The sequence below is a fragment of the Falco peregrinus genome, chromosome 1 (assembly GCF_023634155.1).
Source record: "Falco peregrinus isolate bFalPer1 chromosome 1, bFalPer1.pri, whole genome shotgun sequence".
Lineage (NCBI taxonomy): Eukaryota > Metazoa > Chordata > Aves > Falconiformes > Falconidae > Falco > Falco peregrinus.
Genome location: NC_073721.1, coordinates 9,034,836 through 9,051,960, shown reverse-complemented (window position 1 = coordinate 9,051,960; position 17,125 = coordinate 9,034,836). Strand labels below are relative to the sequence as shown.

General features: G+C 40.1%; 1 protein-coding gene across 3 annotated transcripts in view; it reads left to right on the top strand.

Annotated features, from left to right (window-relative positions):
- DLG5 (discs large MAGUK scaffold protein 5) overlaps positions 1–17,125 on the top strand; it is a 109,336-nt gene that overhangs the window by 54,128 nt on the left and 38,083 nt on the right. For all 3 annotated transcript variants that reach the window (XM_055807501.1, XM_055807511.1, XM_055807494.1), the window contains exons 4-7: positions 4,245–4,388; positions 7,058–7,241; positions 10,745–11,004; positions 14,770–15,082. In XM_055807501.1, the coding sequence (XP_055663476.1) occupies positions 4,245–4,388; positions 7,058–7,241; positions 10,745–11,004; positions 14,770–15,082 (901 nt within the window). The remainder of the gene's footprint in view (positions 1–4,244; positions 4,389–7,057; positions 7,242–10,744; positions 11,005–14,769; positions 15,083–17,125) is intronic.

Genomic DNA, 17,125 nt, shown 5'->3' with positions numbered 1-17,125 from the left:
TCTGCCTGCAGTGAGCAGATGTGAGAGACTTTTTTTTGAACCTTGGAAGAAATTGTCTGTCACTAAATCTGAAATAAAAGCAAAGAACAGATTTTCTTGGAGGTGTTTCCGTGACGCATAGCTTCTCTTCCCTTCAGTGTTTTATTGTTGTATCTGTTACTTCTTCATCTCTGTCTGTACATGGTCAGGTGGTTATTTAAGCTTTTTGTCCTTATGAAAAAGGTCAAGATTTAAACCAGTGACCTGAAATAGAGAGAAACTGAGTGTTTTATTCACTCCTTAGCTACTCATCTTAATGCCCTCTTCCTCCCCCCGTGAGTTTTGAGAGCTACTTCAACAGCTTTTTGCTCTGTCTAAGGGTCCCCAAGAATTGTGGGGATGGGAGAGGAAAAGGCAATCAAATGTCAACATCTTTTGCATAGCTTCCAGTTATTTATTTATACAGAGGGATTTCTTATTTCAAGTCACTAGAGCTTAGGCATTGAGGATTTTATAGCTTACAGTAATGTTCTCCATAATCCTGGGTGCTATTAATAAAGTTCTCATGAGCTGTCCTCTGGACTGCTCTAGTTTTTTCTCATTAACTGTCAAATCAATTTTCTATTGCTAGTGTAGAGTTTCTGTGTTGTGGAAAATATAAATGTTTACAGCTTAAAGAACAACTCATCAAAATAATCATTGTATTTGGGTAGTGCTTCGGCAGTTTGCTTGTTAGATGGAGGATGCTGCCTTCCAGACGATTAAATATTTGAAGAGTGGGAAATGAATGAAGATGATTAGTTGACTTTTTTTCCTTCAGTATAAAAGCAACTACTTCTCCCATCTGCATAAACATCTATGGCTTTTGAAAGCTTGCTGGTATGTCTCTTTTTCCCACCTTGTTTTGCATTCTTTCCTCATTTAAACCTGATCTTCAGCCTTTAGGAGTCAAAGCCCAGACATGGCAAACTTAGGCTGAAGTGTGGAAGCTGGAAATTCATTATTTAGATGGTGACTTGACCTACCCCGGAAGGGCTTTTGCTTTCCTGGCTGTGCAGGCTGCTTTAACCGTGGCTGTACCGTGCACAGGTGGTGAGGAGGCAAATCTTGACACGTCGCGATGGCGTGCTTCAGAACACTTGCAGCTCGCAACACATTCATGGGCTGGGCTGCGCTGGCTGTGAAGGCTGGCCGTTGCAAAACCCAGAGCTGTTTTCTGAAGCAAGTGTTGGCTCAAGCCTAGAGCAGCGAAAGAGGAGCTACAGAAGTGGATTGTGATGTGCTGAATCAGACAAATATGTGTCATCCTGCTGGACAGGAGTAGGATTGCTCATGCGGTGCTTGTGTCACTTGACAGTAGCTGTGTGTCTGCACGTGTTGTGGTGATGAAGCAAAGGTTTGAGCAAATCATTTGGCGTGCTCGAGGTGCATTTTGTAGGCTTCACTTTGCTGTTGTTCATACTTTTGTAGTACTAGAAGAGGACTGCAATACAAGTAACCCCCCTGAAAACTGCCTTTGAGAAGCGACCGTTTGATGTGTAATCTGTAATTTGGTTTTGGTGGAATTGCAACAGTAAATGATAACGTTTTCAAGTTGTTGGGTAGGCATCGCCCACAAGGTTGGATCTGCTGTTGGCATTAGCTTTTATGTCAGCATCAAATACATGTAAATGTCTGTCTCACCGTGGCCTTGATTTACGCTCAGGGTAATTCCACTGGAATACAAAGGCTTTTTAGAGTCATTACGTGAATATCAGAAAAAAAGCCGGACCTTTGGATACCGGCATTTTAAATGTTATTAACGTTTGAATCAATGCTTCCAAAACAGGAACTGACACCTCACCTTTACTGAAATCATGTTTTGAATATGTTGATATCTTGAATATTTGATATTCATACATTGAAATCTGTATTTTGTGAGGCATTTTAGAATAAAACTGTGGTGGTCTTCCTTAAACAAGACCTGGCCGCTACCTGCATTTCAACAGCCTGCTTTGTTGCAACAGTTCTGATTTTTGACTTCTGACCAATGTTCCTCTTGCGCCTATCCCTGTTTTTCTTGCTGAGACATAAAGCCTTGGAACAGCACTGTGAACATATGGCCTTGACTACCCAGGTGGTTTTTATTTTGTGTAGATGAGCTAGCAAGCAGGATGTGACTGGTGGCATGGTTGATCCTTCCTCCTTGTGTAGGTAGGCTCACCGTAGTTCTGAGACTGACCTCATAGTTACTCTTTAACAAAGAAATCATACCCTGAAATATTTTGCACAAATAGGAAATTATGATTGCAAGCTTAATAGGAACATGTGTTAGTGGGTCTTGGTAAGCTAAATGCTTCAGCTGAGAGTTAAACTGTTCTTCAATTAACGTCATTTTAATGACTGTGGTGGACAGATGGTGTCTACTTTCAATAATTTCACTCTAAAGTCTAATTTAAAATAATACTTGGGGTTTTAGTGATTCTGTCAAGGGTGTGAGCATTTCAAATTGAGTTTTACTTATGCTAACTAGGGCTGGATTTTAAAAGAAAAACACAGCAGTAGTTGCAGTAGTATGTCCATAACGCTGGACGAATAATGTGGTACTTCTTTTGGCATCCCTAAACAGTGAATTAAAGGGGAAAAAAACCAAACAACTAAAAAATATCCCTGTAGATGTGACTTGAATATTGGGTTATTTTATACGAATTTGCCTTTCAGTTGTTGCTAAAATCTGTCAGTCAAGGAAGGGGTTTTTTTGGTTTTGTTTTCCCCCAGGAGCACTTCTCTGGAGAAGGGAGGAAAAGAAGAATTACAGTTGAAGGCCTTAATACTCAGCAACCCAGATGCAACTGGGTTGCTAAAAAGCGCCTTCACGTCATGCACAGACTCCCTAAAAGTCTGTGAATCAGACGTGGCTGGCACTTTTTTTTAACAACTCTCCCCACTGCAGCAGTGCAAAACCATTTTCATTTTGATTCAATTGCCAGCTGCATTTCAGTTCCACAGTCCGTGTTGCTGGTTTTGTATGAAGCAAAGAGAATTCTGATGGCTTTTCAGGCTGCGCTTACGGCAGAGCCATTTGGGAGGGAGGGAGGTAGGAGGGAGAAAGGGGGGGTTGTGCAGCAATGGAGCAAATCTGCTATGAGAATAAACAGACTGAAATTAGAAAGCACTTGGGGTTTTGTGTGGTTTTTCTTATTGTTGTTGTTGGTTTGGTTTTTTTTTTCCATTGTCTATGAAGTGATATCAGACCCAGGAGATGCTAAGAGGGACAGCTGTCAGAAGCTTCATGTTGAAACTAGAAAATTCAATGGTGCAAAGATTTTGTGACCATGTAGAGGAGGAACAGTTCAATTGAGAGTCACTGTTAGATGCTTAGTCAAAACAAGAAGGCATAAGCCTGCTAATTTAGTTTCTAGCATGATTTATGATTTTGCTAATGAAGTATCATGTGCAAGGACCACACGTTCTTGACATAACCTGTGTTCGTCAATTGCTTGACAAGGTAGATTATTTTAGAAAATTTCTCTTCTTGTGATCACGCTGATATACTGAAAAAAAAAAAATCAGTCAAAAATTTTCTCTTGATTGACTTTGGCTTTCACTTCGTTTGACTTCATGAATATTGCTAATTGGAGGTTATATTGTATTGGCGATTCCTAATAATCATTTCAACAAAATTTGGGTTGTCTTAGAGAACTGTGAGGTAGATTCTGACATGTTTTCTCATTCGTTTCTAGTAGCTTCAAAGAACATGGTAACACTCAATCAGATATGCGATTCAGCAGAATGACTTGGTCAAATTATTTGGAATTCAATGCTCAATTAGTCAGCCTGGTCAAATTCTGCTGGCACAGGTGTGTGTGTTTGGTGTCCTGCTGGAAGTCTTTCTCCCAGCCCTAACTCTGACTTTCCGAGGGAGCTATAGACAGGGTCCTCCAGCTGCTGCCTAGATGAGAAGTTTTTCCTAGCTCAGGTCTCCGTGCAGCCCTTCTTCTCAGCGCCACTCTCCCCGCTGCTCTGGGCTTTTTCTTTGGGAGTTTGGATGCGGTAGCGCAGGGGAGCCGTTGTTACGTCTCAGCATAAAACTCATACAGGTTAAAGTCAGCGAATTTTTATTTCCAGTTGCATCTTAACGCGAAGTGGTCGGTATTTAAATTAAAGCATGTTATAACCTAAGTATCAGCGGTTTTGTGTGATAGTATTTTTTATTGGATTGTTGTTTCATTCTCTCGTGAAATCCAACGTGGCTTATCGACTGCACATCCTTTTTTCCATGCTAGGCCTAGTCCAAAACCAAACCATGATTATGAAAGGCTGAAGATTCAGTGCATGAAGGCCATGTCAGACCTGCAGTCTCTGCAGAATCAACACACCAAGACGCTGAAAAGATGTGAAGAAGCAGCAAAAGAGGCAGATTTTTATCAGTAAGTATTAGTAAAGCTGCACAAGGTAAGAGTTTACCAGTCTGTGCTAGACCATAAAGTAGTAGAACATGGTGATCAAATAATTTTTTTAATTCTCTTTTTTCCACTTCAATGGCAAGATTAATGTTTGCCTCCATCATACTTTTCTGGCCTATTTGAAATTATAAAGCATGGATTGCTTGTTTTACTTTTAGGAATTTGGAATGGAAATCCCTGATGTCTTGGTGGGACACTGCCAAGGAAAGCTGAGTTACCGCATGGCAGTTACAGCCCGGTAGCCTTGCTGTCAGGCTGGAGAGCAGCACAGAATTTGGGGAAATGTCATTTCTTTCTTTTTTTTTTTAACCAGTTGTGATAGCTCTTATGCTGATTTCTGTAAGCTTTAACATAGGCTTAGACCAGTTGTAAGCATTTATGAAAACATGATAACATAGGGTGCAAATGGTGACTATTTCTAGCATGCATTTCTGTTTATCAGTAGTTGTTGGTACAAGTAGCAACATGTTTTCTTCTCTTGAAAGTAACACAGCTCAGAACTAGAAACGCAGATAAATTGTTGGTTTGAAGTTTATTGCACTAAAAAGTACGACTGGTATTTAACGACAGCATTTGTTTTCATTGGGGGTGGTAGCTCTTACCCAGCACTTTCACCCACACCTCACCAAGCCTTTAAAGATAGGCATCGTTTCCTTACGTTCTTCTTCCAAAACCTGAAAATTCAAGGTTGACGACAGGTACAGATGTGGCAAATTGTGTGGCAGCTTTACAACGAGATTTATTCTTAGTTTCATTTGAGGATTTTCAAGTACTTTAGTGCAAAGCGTTAGTGTTTTCTACATGGTAGATGGTTTGGGGTTTTTTTCCCCAGAGCTAAATTATCTGTCTGTCCAATGCTGATGTGAAACTTTTGTATTCCTTATTCTAAAAAAATGAGTGTTTTGATCACTGTATTTAGAAGTTCTGTGGTCCCTGGAACATACTGTGTTATATTTTATGTATTTCAGTATTTTCATGATAGGATAAAAGGATTTACCTCCTCCTATCAGGAAAAAAACTCAGCTTTACAATATGCAGTGAGTGATTGAAATACTCAAGTATACCAAGAATACAGGCATATTCCTCAGAGACCAACAATTTTGGCTTTGGCAAAATCATGCATAGATACAAGTATAAGCTTTTGCATTTGCACTTACTACAGACTAAGATTATCTTGTCAGAAGAAAGTATAGCGAAGTTGAATGGATTCAGAGGTAACTCTTTTTATTATAAGAACAAACTTAATTGGATTTGAATAATTCAGTTTCCTACTTAAAACTTCTGGGAGGCTGAAACTCACTGTTGGAGTTTAGGTGTCCAAAACGTGACAACACATGTTGAAATCTATGTATGCAATTCCTGTTCATTCTGACTAATTCTCAGGGTGAAGAAAGGAACTGTGTAGAAGACACTATTCAAATGTTGTTTTCTCCTGCAGTAATTCTTAAAACCGCATTTTTGGTTGGTTGTTTTTTTAAAAGTTACCATTCTGAAGAATTTATGATTTCCAACAAAATCTGAGTAACAGCAGATTAATAATCTGCATGTAAAGATTGTGTGTTTAATTGTATGAATATAATTTATTAAAGGCTTTTTTTATTGTTATTTTAGCAGGCTGTTCTAATTTTAAGGAAACTGGTTTTAATACTTTCAGTCATTCTGTGCAGGAAATGTTGGTGCTTCACTTCATGAGGAAGGAATACAAAGTACTTTAAATTTGTTCAGTTCATTGTGTGTTATGTGGGTTTGTTTTGTTTGGGTTTTTAATAAATACGGACTTTAAACATTGTACGAGCAGGTGTCAGAGTGTGGTTTGAATCACTGTTTCAACAACAGCAATACTTATCAGTATTCAAATGTCACTTTTTATTTGATCTGCAGTAGTAAAATATATTCAGTTGATTTTTCTGCTTTTTTTTCAGCAGTGGTCTGGTCTAATTTTGGACTGCTACCTTGAATTATAATCTGAATGGTGGCCTCCTCATGTGGCTTTCAGTTTAATTTTAAGTGAGAGTGTATTTCTTTCAATAATTCTGCCTTGCATAGTGAAGTTTGGAGTAACTTTGATAGCTTTTGATGTGTGGAATGTTGTTGAAATATACATAGTGAGTTTTTGTTGGTTTGGGTTTTTTTATGTTTGGGCAGGAGGTTGTTTGGTTTTGAAACAATAGATACAAGAGATTTTTGTAGTTTTCATCTGTATTTTGGTTAGCTGCTGCTTGGCTGAGGGGCCCAAGAGAAAGTGAAGGTGATTAGTGGGATAATTCTTGTTATCTCCATGATCATCTTATGCATTACGCCGTTTCTTCTTGTCTGGTTTTGTTTGTTTGTTGTTTTTTTTTTAAATGGCAATGAAATGACACTGGGGGGTGGCATAAATCCATCATCTCTTCTGATGTGGTGTAAGAGTACTGTGTACTTCTGTGTATTTTCATACTTATGTTGCCGTTTGTTTCTGATTGATTTATTTGTTTATTTTCCTGGTGCTTGGAATACCTGAATGTGCAGAATTGAGTCAGTTTGGTCAACTGTTAGGAAACCCAGGCTTGCAATGGGTTAGCACAGGACTTCATCCTGGCAAGTTGGCCTCTAAGAGTATTTTTACTTATTATTTTTTTTGCGTGTCATGACAGCACGTTGCACAGTCGGCTGCTGAGTGACCAGTCACAGCTGAAGGAGGACATGGATACCTTGAAGAGGAAAAACACACAGTTGGTGCGAGAACATAATCACCTCCAGCAGTCGTGTGAGGAAATGAAGAGGCTTCACGACGAAGATCAGAAAGAGATAACGGACCTGCGCAGCCAGCAGCAGCAGGTGAGCTACAGTTTGTAATACCCGTGCTAGAAGAAATCATGAATTGTCCCTTTGATGAAGAAGTCAAGAAAGCTGAATGTGCAGGGTTGCTGCCTTTTATGTCTTACTGATGCTAAAACATGTGCCTTAGGTTTCACAGCACTAGGGGAGAAAATAACATCTTGGATACTAAATGGTTTTCTGTCTCTAGCTGGAAAAAAGAACAAGAGATAAAGAATATTAGGTGGTACCAAGAAATTTTGATGCAGAGATGAAAAAAATGCATATAAGGAAGATTGTATATGCATGATATTTTTTTAAGCGGATGGGAAGGTGTCAAAAACCTCAGTTGAAGTTGCAAAGTGATTAAAAAGACGACTATTTTCCTAGGGCATTTTATAGGATAGGGCTAAATTTATACTTGCATGCTATGTTTGTTTTTTGGAAAGAATAACAATAAAAAAATGAGTGATACAGATGGTTTTGGGGGGGTGCGTTTGGTTTGTTTTATTATTCTAGTGACACTAAAGGTTAGGGGAAAGATCAAGCTAAGTCTGCTTATTTAGGTTCGCAGGTGCTCTTCGGTTAGAACAACAGGTTGATGAATATTTTTTACCTTGAAACAAAAAAACCACAAGCTTTTCAGGACTGGAAGAGGTGGGCATTTCAGAACTGTATGTTACAGACTGTCTCCAGGCCGACACTGTTCACACATTCTGAAGAAGAAAAAGTAAAAGTAATAGTAAGGAGCAACTGGTTGTATCAGGTCTCTGGCTTACCTACGGAAAAGTCTGATCTCTTAGAATAGTAACAGTGACATGTGGCATGGTTAAACCGAGTTATCTCGGTTAGCTGTGTGTAGGCTGAATCACAGGGCAAACTTGCAAGTCAAACGTTAGGCTTCAGAAGTAAAACCTCTGTAAACCAGAATAATTATTTGCTAGGGTCGGAGGGGTAAAGGGCAAAGCAGCACGTTGGAGGTGCTGAATGGCGCTTCAGGAGGTGTGTGAGGGCTAGTGCGACGAAGAGCAGAGATTTGTATTTCCTTTTGATCCCTCCCTTTAATGTTGTCTCGAGAGTTCTGCTGTGAAATGGTTTGGTGGCTTAGTTCAGAAGACAGCTGCAATGGTTTGCTCTGTAAACCTGGGCATAAGGCTTCCTTGTCCTGTGCCTCTGTTTCCCAGCCTGCAAAGCAGGGTTGTAAAACCTCCAGGAGAAGGCTATTGTATTTTGAGATTCTGTCCTGAAGTTTGAAATTATCTGGCAGCACAGGAGGAAGCTGAAGTATCAATGTCAGTATTTATTAAAAGATGTTCAGTCTTGCATCAGCATCATATTTAAGCCTTTGAAGAAAACTGTGTCCATGACTCTCAGTGAGAAAGTTGTGTAACTCCATTTCTCAGCACGTCAGAGTGAATCATGGTGTCTTGAAAGGGCACCAAGAGTCTTATCTGGTCTGTGTTATTTCTCATCTGAATTAGTCTGACTCTGTGTTGATCCCTCTGACACGTTGTTTTGTCATCAGGTGTAGCAAAACCCAACATCTTGGCGGCCTCAGAGAGCAAAAACTTTTGATCGGGTTACTCTTCATGTGGGATTGTCATGGATTTGCTGTGTAGCAGCCGATCAGCTGAAGTTCCTGCTGCTTGCATGTGAGGTGTCCTGTCACCAGGGCTGTCTCTCTTGGTCCGGCTGGGGCTAGTGACTTTTTCTCAGACTGGACTTAGACTGGGAGATCTCCCTTGCTACATGGTTTCTTCTTCATGGCCTTGCTGGCTTCCTCTGTCAAATCTCTTTTAGCAAGCTTATGCCGAATTCCATCCGATTTCTAGTATATTTGTCCTTTATTTTTTTAGTGTGTTTTCAGCAAAAAGACATTCCAGATGCACTGTAGACCTCAGAAGTGGTTTCTTTCTGTTTGGATTCTCAACTACTTGGTTCTCAAACCTGTTCTCAAAATACTTTGGGAAGTAGTCTTCAGGAAAATGGCTCTTTTGACGGGTTTAAATCATCACGTATTTGCACTGTACGTGTGCCTACCTTTTGTCACGTTTAGCTTATCTGAAATGGTTCACTGCGGCATGCTGGTGGGTCCAGCCCTGTGCGGGGAGTGCTGCCGCATCCACTGCGGGCAGGGGGTGTACCGAAACAGCCGTGCCAGGCTCCCCGCACTGCAGCCTTGTACCAGGACCGCTGTATGAACAGGAACTTGCTGCTTTTCCATCTCTTGGTTAGTTAAGAGACTGGTGTCAGGCTGAAGAACTTTCTCTCTCTTACCTTGCCCCTGTGGAGGAGTGGTTCCCCGACAGTGATGGTTATCATCTGCCGCCTATGGGCAGCGAGTGGTGGGCAAGGAGCAGGCAGGCTCCTTCTGTCTCCTTTCCTTCTGGGCTGTAGGTTTCTTCTTGGTCCATAGGCATCCAGGTTGTTCCATGTTCAGGAACTGGCCCTTACCCTGAATATAAGGCACAAAAGAAGATGACGAGCTGATCTGTGCGTACAGGGTAGCTGCTCTGTGTATGGTTTCAACTTCTTACAAAGCTCTGTTGTCTCTTCCTTCTAATTTTTTAGTACTTTTTATTTCCAGATAGGTAGGAATGTGCCTTTGTACGCTGGTGTTCAGATTGTATAAACTCCTGGCACCTCTCTATATAAAGCACTGCTGTTTCTTCCCACTGCTCCATCAAGGCTAATTATCAATTTAAAAGACAAAAACGGGAAAAAATGAGAATAACATTAAAAAAAAGGTAAAAAATGAAAAAGTAAGGCCTCATTTCAGGCATTTTTTTTCCCTTTTGAGAAGGAAGAAGGACTAGATTTGCTGAAGCTCATTAGAGGCTTTCTGTTGTTGTTGCTGGTCATTCATCATCAGCGTTGCTATTTACAACAAGATTCTTATGTCGATGGAAATTAATTTGAAACTAAGATTCGGGTCAGACTTTATTCATGTTTAAGTGGATTTTTCTTTTTCTGTTCATATTTTATGGATAGCTTTTGAAACAGAAGGCTGTGGGTAGTTTTCAGATGGAATACTGTATTAATATTAAAATACATGCCTGTGTGTATAACATATTTAGGGTAGATTTTCTCCTCTTGAAGTTTTACATTATTTAATTTGTTCCTGGAGGATCCAGGCAACCTGGCATGAATGCCACCTAGTGGTCATTTCTGAAATTACTGCTCTCGTCTTGGTCATCGGTGATTATGTCTTGCTAGAGCTGCCAAGTCCTTTGAAAACAACGTGAGGTTTGATAACTGGTGGTAGCAATAACCATTAGAGATTTTCATGACCTTGTGAACCCTAAGTTGTGAGAAAGCATGTTTTTTGCCCAGTTACCATTAAGCAGATGTAGTAATGCTTAGAAGAGGCTCAGTGTTTCCTTAGTCATTAAAAAGAATTGTTATTAAAATGTGTTACTGTATTTTTGTCCTTACACTGTTTCTTAAATATATATTTTAAAACAGATTAATTGGGCTAGTTTAGAAACTGAGTTTATTAATTCAGTTTCTGGCATTTTTTTTAGGTTATGAAGCAAAATGGATCCTCAGAGATACTAAATAAACTTTACGATACAGCAATGGACAAGCTAGAGGGTGTGAAGAAGGATTACGATGCCCTAAGGAAACGGTACAATGAGAAGATCGCAAGTCACAATACTGATCTGAGCCGCCTAGAACAGGCTGAGGAGGAGAACAGACGTCTTCAGAAACAGATTGACATGTTAATGAAGCAAAGGGACACAGCAATACATTTCCAGCAGCAATATTCGTCCTCTCTTAGAAGGTATAATCAGGTTTTGATACCTTTGAGGTGTTCTGTGAAGGCAGTAACAATTCTAATGTAGCATCTTCCCCCCCCCCCCCCCCCCCCCCCCCTAAAATTTTTCTTTGGTGTATGTTATCTTGGTGTGATGAGTAAGTGTATGTTTCTATATAAGGTTTTCTGGAAGGTTCTAGAAGGTGCAATGGGGATGGTTATTTGGAGAAACAGTGCTGCTTTTGAGAAAAGGATTTCCCAGCTGGGCTTTTGGAATTATATGAGGAATTTAACCACTGTCTGGCTCATGTGAGAAAGGGATATTTTGCCTTTCAAGCTGTGTTTATTCTTAGTTGTAGACGTAGGAGTTGAATACAACCAAAGTTTTGTTAAACCACAGACAGTGGTTCCCAACAAACTCCTCAATGGTGAGCCCATCAACATATTTAGCTTTAGTTAGACATAAAACCTAAGTCAGTAAGAGGATATAATTTCTGAGAGGTATTTAGCAAATGAAGATGCTCTCAAGCATAAGTTAACTTTTCACGATATTGCAGACTGTGTGGGACTCCCAAGACAGAGCTTTGAGTTGGCAGCAGTTTGCTGGATGCAGACCTCTGGGAGCCTTGCCTCGCTGAGAAGGCGCTGCTGCTCCGAGCAGCAAAAGTGCCAAAGCAAAAGGGCACAGATGCCATGTCACATGACGCTGAACCTCTCTCTGCTCCCCCTTGATAATTAAGCCTACGCAGTTACCCATGTGGGGTAGGAGGAATGCTAATATACATAAGGACTCCAAAGAACATCTGTGGGTGTGTTGAGAATGTTTTCACTGACACAAGTTAGGGATAATACACAACTCCCACAGACCAAAGCCAAAACATGTTTTTTTCCATGTTCATAGACTTCTAGTATTTCAAAAAGGTGAGATTGAGCCTAGATGGTAACGTACACAAGAATAACATGTACGTAGTTGTGAAACATCTAATAAAGTCATAGGAGAATGAGTAATAAGATAACAAGTTCTGTCATTTAAACTGCTGTTGATTCTTGGAAGCGAGGGAAAGCCTAACATATGCTACAAGAAACCCTGCAACCATGCTGATACATGCAGAAGCTCAACATATTTGTATTAAGGCTTGGTGATCTAGGTCTCCTTCTTGGGAGAAAGGCGTGGTTTGAGACAGAGCAGAGGTTGGTATTAAGCATTTGATGAAAGATATTCATGTTCCCGTGAACCAGTGATTCAACTAAAGTAATATAATTGAACTTCAGGAATTCTTGCATTTTATTCAGTTGGCTTTGGGTCTGGACTTCTTGTTTTTACTTGTTTGTACTTATAGAAACCTTTTTTTGTCTTATGTTTATACCCTTTGTCCATAACCCGAACCATATTTCTCTGGTTGACTGATGAAAAATTTTAAAATCCATTTCAGATGTGTATACTTTTCAGAGTATAAGACTTAACAAACTTGTAGTTTGAGGATGAGTGGGTCATAAATGTCAGCACTAGTATTTTTAGTTAATACCAAGTGTAAATACAGTCAAAATAGGTTTTAAAGAGAGCAGGAAGAGTGAGACTCCAGTGATGGTCCAGGGCTCTTTTTGAATTAAGCTTTGGCCTCAAAAAATATCAGAAGTGTTCAATCTGTTTTCTTTTATCTATCTATCTAAAATATCATTATCTATGCTGTCACAGTAATACACAGTGCATGAATTATGTATATGAGCCATGATGATTTAGTTGGTGAATAGTTTGCAGATTGGAAACTAGCTACAGCGGCTCCCTAATTCTGTGTGCTAAACCTTACCTTGCATGCGTGTGTCTGCATTTTGAATGTGGGCTATGGCACGCGGACGGATCTGCCCATCATTTGCAGTTGCACTGCAGACAAAGCAGGGAGTCCTGGTGCGGGTTCTTTTCAGTATTGGTTGCTTGTTATAAACCTGTGCTTTCTGCTACCGACCCATCCAAGCCTGCCACTTGCATCCTGTTCACAACTGTTGTTACGAGTGAAAATGTGACCCAGCTGCCCGTATGGCCTCCTGAGGACCAAGGTGTGTCAGCTGGAACTTTGCTTTCAGGTTTCCTCAATTATCACTATTTAATATGAACTGTCACCTGTGGCAGAAACTTTTTTCCTCCCTCTGGCCACTTCCCCATGCTAGTACGCTGCTTATGCTTTTGTTGTTTTGGTGTCGTGTGGGTTTCTTGGTTAATTGGTTCGTTTTGGGGTGTGTTTATTTGTTGTTGTTGGGGTTTTTTCTCTTGTTTTTCTTCCTTACTGATACTTTATTTGCTTGTCAAGCATTGCCTTACCTCTTTTCTCCTTCCCTCTCCCCTGTGTCTTCCCACTTTTGTCCTTGCTTTGACACCCAAACAGTTTTCAAATGTACTGGGGGTTCTCACATGGCGATAAGGTTGTTTGGCATAGTCTCTTAGATTTTCTGATACATTCTTGTTTATTCTCCTGTCGCTATACATTCTCCTTACCTGCACGCTCACACTTAGGAAAAGAAAGAAGAAATCCAGCCTGTAATAGCTTAGGTCTTCTGTAATGCCAGGCTGGTGATCTCTTAAACTGAAGAATTTCCTGAAAGGAGCAGGGTGATGGTTTTGAAATTACTGGCAGCTGCCTCAGTAAAGCTATGGCAATGTTTTGAATACACTGAGGCTTTCAAGGGAATATTTGAAATAGGGTTTACAGCTTTCTGTCGGGAAAGGTCAAGCAATGTGCTGGATTAGATGAGAAACTGCACTTTTTAACTGGGAGGGGGTGTGTGTGAAAGAGAACAGTCTGCCAGAGGTTTATGGGCATCTGAAATTTGGATAACTCTAAAGGTCCACCACGGTAGGTCCAGTGTTTGCATCAGTGGCATTTACCTGTGAGTGCTGCAAGAAACATGCAAGAAAATCTTGGTGTCCGGTTGTGGTAAAACACTGCTCTCAGGAGAGGTTTCTTTTCAAACCTAATTGTGAACTTGTGTGCGGAATTGTATTCCTGCTTTTAAGAATAGTTTGTCAATATAAACACAAAAGTTACTACTTAATAAATGAAATAAAACTTGTTAGGCCCTTTTTTTGGTTGAGCCGTACTTCAGTAGGTTATAGTGATGAAATATATATGTCTTCATCTGTGTTAACCGTCAAAAGTTATATTGTAAAATTTTAAGAGATTTTGCATTTCAGATTCACTGAATGACGGACCGATGGAAACAAACCGTAATGTTTGAATTACCTGTTTTCAGTTCCACTGTCTGCATTTTTACTGTAAAATCACTTTTTTCTCTTCTATCCATTACCAGCCTTGTGGCGTATTTCGGCATGTGGAAGTTGTTCGGTTTTTTTCCAGTTTCTGCTTTTGTTTCCCTTCTCTTCACATGCCTGAAAGTATGTACTGGGAGAAGGAATTCACTTCCAAGATGAGCAGAGCTCAACGCAGTAAATAAAGTTAAGCTTGTGCTATTAAATAATGGCAGTGGTTTGCGTTCCTTTTTAAGAATTTGTTATACATTTACTTTTAATATTTAAAGTAATTCTAAAGTATTTCTAACAATTTTTATGTTTCGGTGCCTTAAAGAGGCTCTCTAATGTTCCTCAGCCTTTAGGAATATTCCTGAAGCAATAATTAGTCTTAACTTTCATTTTGCAGTTCTGAGAGTACATTGTCTTAAGGTGGTCCTCTGTGGTGGCGTGTTACCAATGGATACATTCGGTGACACGGCCAAATCCTTACTGTACGAAAAAGGAAGACGAGGAACAAGTATCTTACTGGCATTTCTGCTTGGTTTTAGATTTGAATCGGTACAGCAGGAACTAAGCAACACCACAGCACAAAACAAAGAGTTGCAGAGAGAGATGGAGCGATTACAGTCGGAGGTGACAAGGTTCAAAACAATGCAGCTGAAAGCAGCAAAGGATGCAGAAAAATACAAGGAAGAAAGGGATTCAGTTTTCAATGAATACCGCCTCATAATGAGTGAGAGAGATCAAGTAATCAAAGAGGTAGATAAGCTTCAAACAGAGCTGGAGCTTGCAGAGTCCAAACTGAAGAACACTTCTTCTGAGAAGCGAGTGGCTAGTGAAGAGATGGAAGCTTTAAGACAGGTACTAACCTCTTGTTTCCATGGGGAAGGGAAATGAGTATACGTCGTTGATGCTAGGGTTAGAAATGTCTGACTGATTAATGGAAAATCAGAGTGCACTGCAAAGAGGAAATTCTGTGCTGATGTTTTCCAGTAGCAGTCCTTTTTACGATCGATTTATTAAGCTTCCATATTTGACTAGAGTACCCATCAGTTGAAATTTGCTATTCACTTGACTTAATCCTCTTCTGCTGATCATGAAGCCTTCCTTTACTGCATTAGTCTTCTATGCTTTCTCAAGTAATGCTCTCTTTAACGATATAGCTCTAAATATTCATTATTTTTAACTTCTAACCTCTACAGGACCCACTGGATACTATCTCCTATGACTTAAGACGGTACATGATAAAGTGGTCTCAAATATTTATGCAGAGCCTGTGCTGACATGCATGTACTTACTCATTTGCCCTCCTTCTGCCTTTAAGTTAAAGAGGATGTTTTGAAGATTTTTGGCTAGAACTCAGGCATGCCTTGAAGTGTGTGGAACCAGAACTCTGTATTTTTCAGCAGTATGTTCTCAACATGCTTATATCACAATCATGTTATAATGATGCTGTTAAAATTTCCAAAAAACAATTTGCTGCTCAGTTTCATTTCGGCTGACATGCATTCACTTGACCTTTTGGTTTACAAATCCTTAATTTAGCATGAAATAGATACAAGCAAATGTATTCCATTGCCTATAAATTTCATTTTACTTTTTTTCACAGCATTGCATCTGAAAAAAATGCCCTTTTATGAAAAAAATTGAGGTGTGGAGCTTTTTTAGAATGAAACTGTTGTTGAGGGGCATAGTGTGGATTGTGACATATGGCATCAGAGGTTCTAAAAATAACTTCTGGTTTTAAGAATTCATAGGTTTCAACTCTGTATATTCGTCAGTTAAGGAATTGAGCTTCTGCAGTGAGTGAAGTTTTAATATGTGTTTCGTACCTGTTGTACCTTCGTCGAAGCCATTAAGCCAATAGAAATGCCTGCCCCGGTTTCAGTGGAACCAGGGTAGCTGGTAAGGAATACTGATGGAAATGGCCACAATTAGTTCTTCTGCTCCACTTTGGTATATTGGTAATTCTGGGACGGTTAGTCATTTGCCAAAGTGCTTTAAGGGGCAGGAAATCTAAACGTTAAATACATGGGTATTCCCTCCCACCGAGATGATTTGAAGGGGTGTTCAAGAGCCAGAAAGAGCCTGGGACCGGTGAGCGAGCTGGTGGCAGGGCACAGATGTGCATTTTTCTTCACCCCCTAAACTGGCCCATCAGAAAGCAGAAGTCACTGCTCCTATAACGTACTAAAAGGTGTAAACCAGCAGTCCTGGGAGCTTGCTTTCTGTTCCTGTAGCTATAACCCTTCTGCTTGTAAGCCAGTACGTTCCTGTGTCACGCAGTTCTGGCTCGCTGCAGCTGCATTCGACGTGTAAGGAATTTTTGAGTTCTGGCAAGGCAGATGTTTGAAAGGTTGAAAAAAATTATTGATCAAGTGATAGATTCACTTGAAACAGTCTCCTGAAAGATGTCCCCATATGGGCATTAGTCCTGTCAGTGAGTAGTTGGTCTGGTGCTTGCCTTTGGCCTTGGTGGTCTTTGCTTTCCCTTGTGATGTGTAGCAGCTTGAAGTGCCCCATCACGCAGCACACACTGACTGATTGAAACAGCACTGAATCCATTTCGGCAATTTTAAATGTAGTTTTTTTTCTCTAAAGCTTGTGTCTGCTAGTCTACCTTTTGTGTCCCAAAGAAGTGCAAAAGCAACTGAAATGGAGAAGAGGTTGACTTTTAAGCATTATGTGGTGAGCAGTTACCAATGAGGTCAGTCAGCCGATGTCCTAGTTAGATATTTAAGCTTTATTGGTCACGCATGCCCAAACATAATGGGTTAATTTACATCCAAAATGTACTAACAGTCTGGCATTTATCGATGGTAGAAGAAATCTCAGGATTTTGCACTATGGACAGTTTTGGATTAAGGTCTCATGAGTTCAGCCACTCAAAGCTAGGGATTAGAT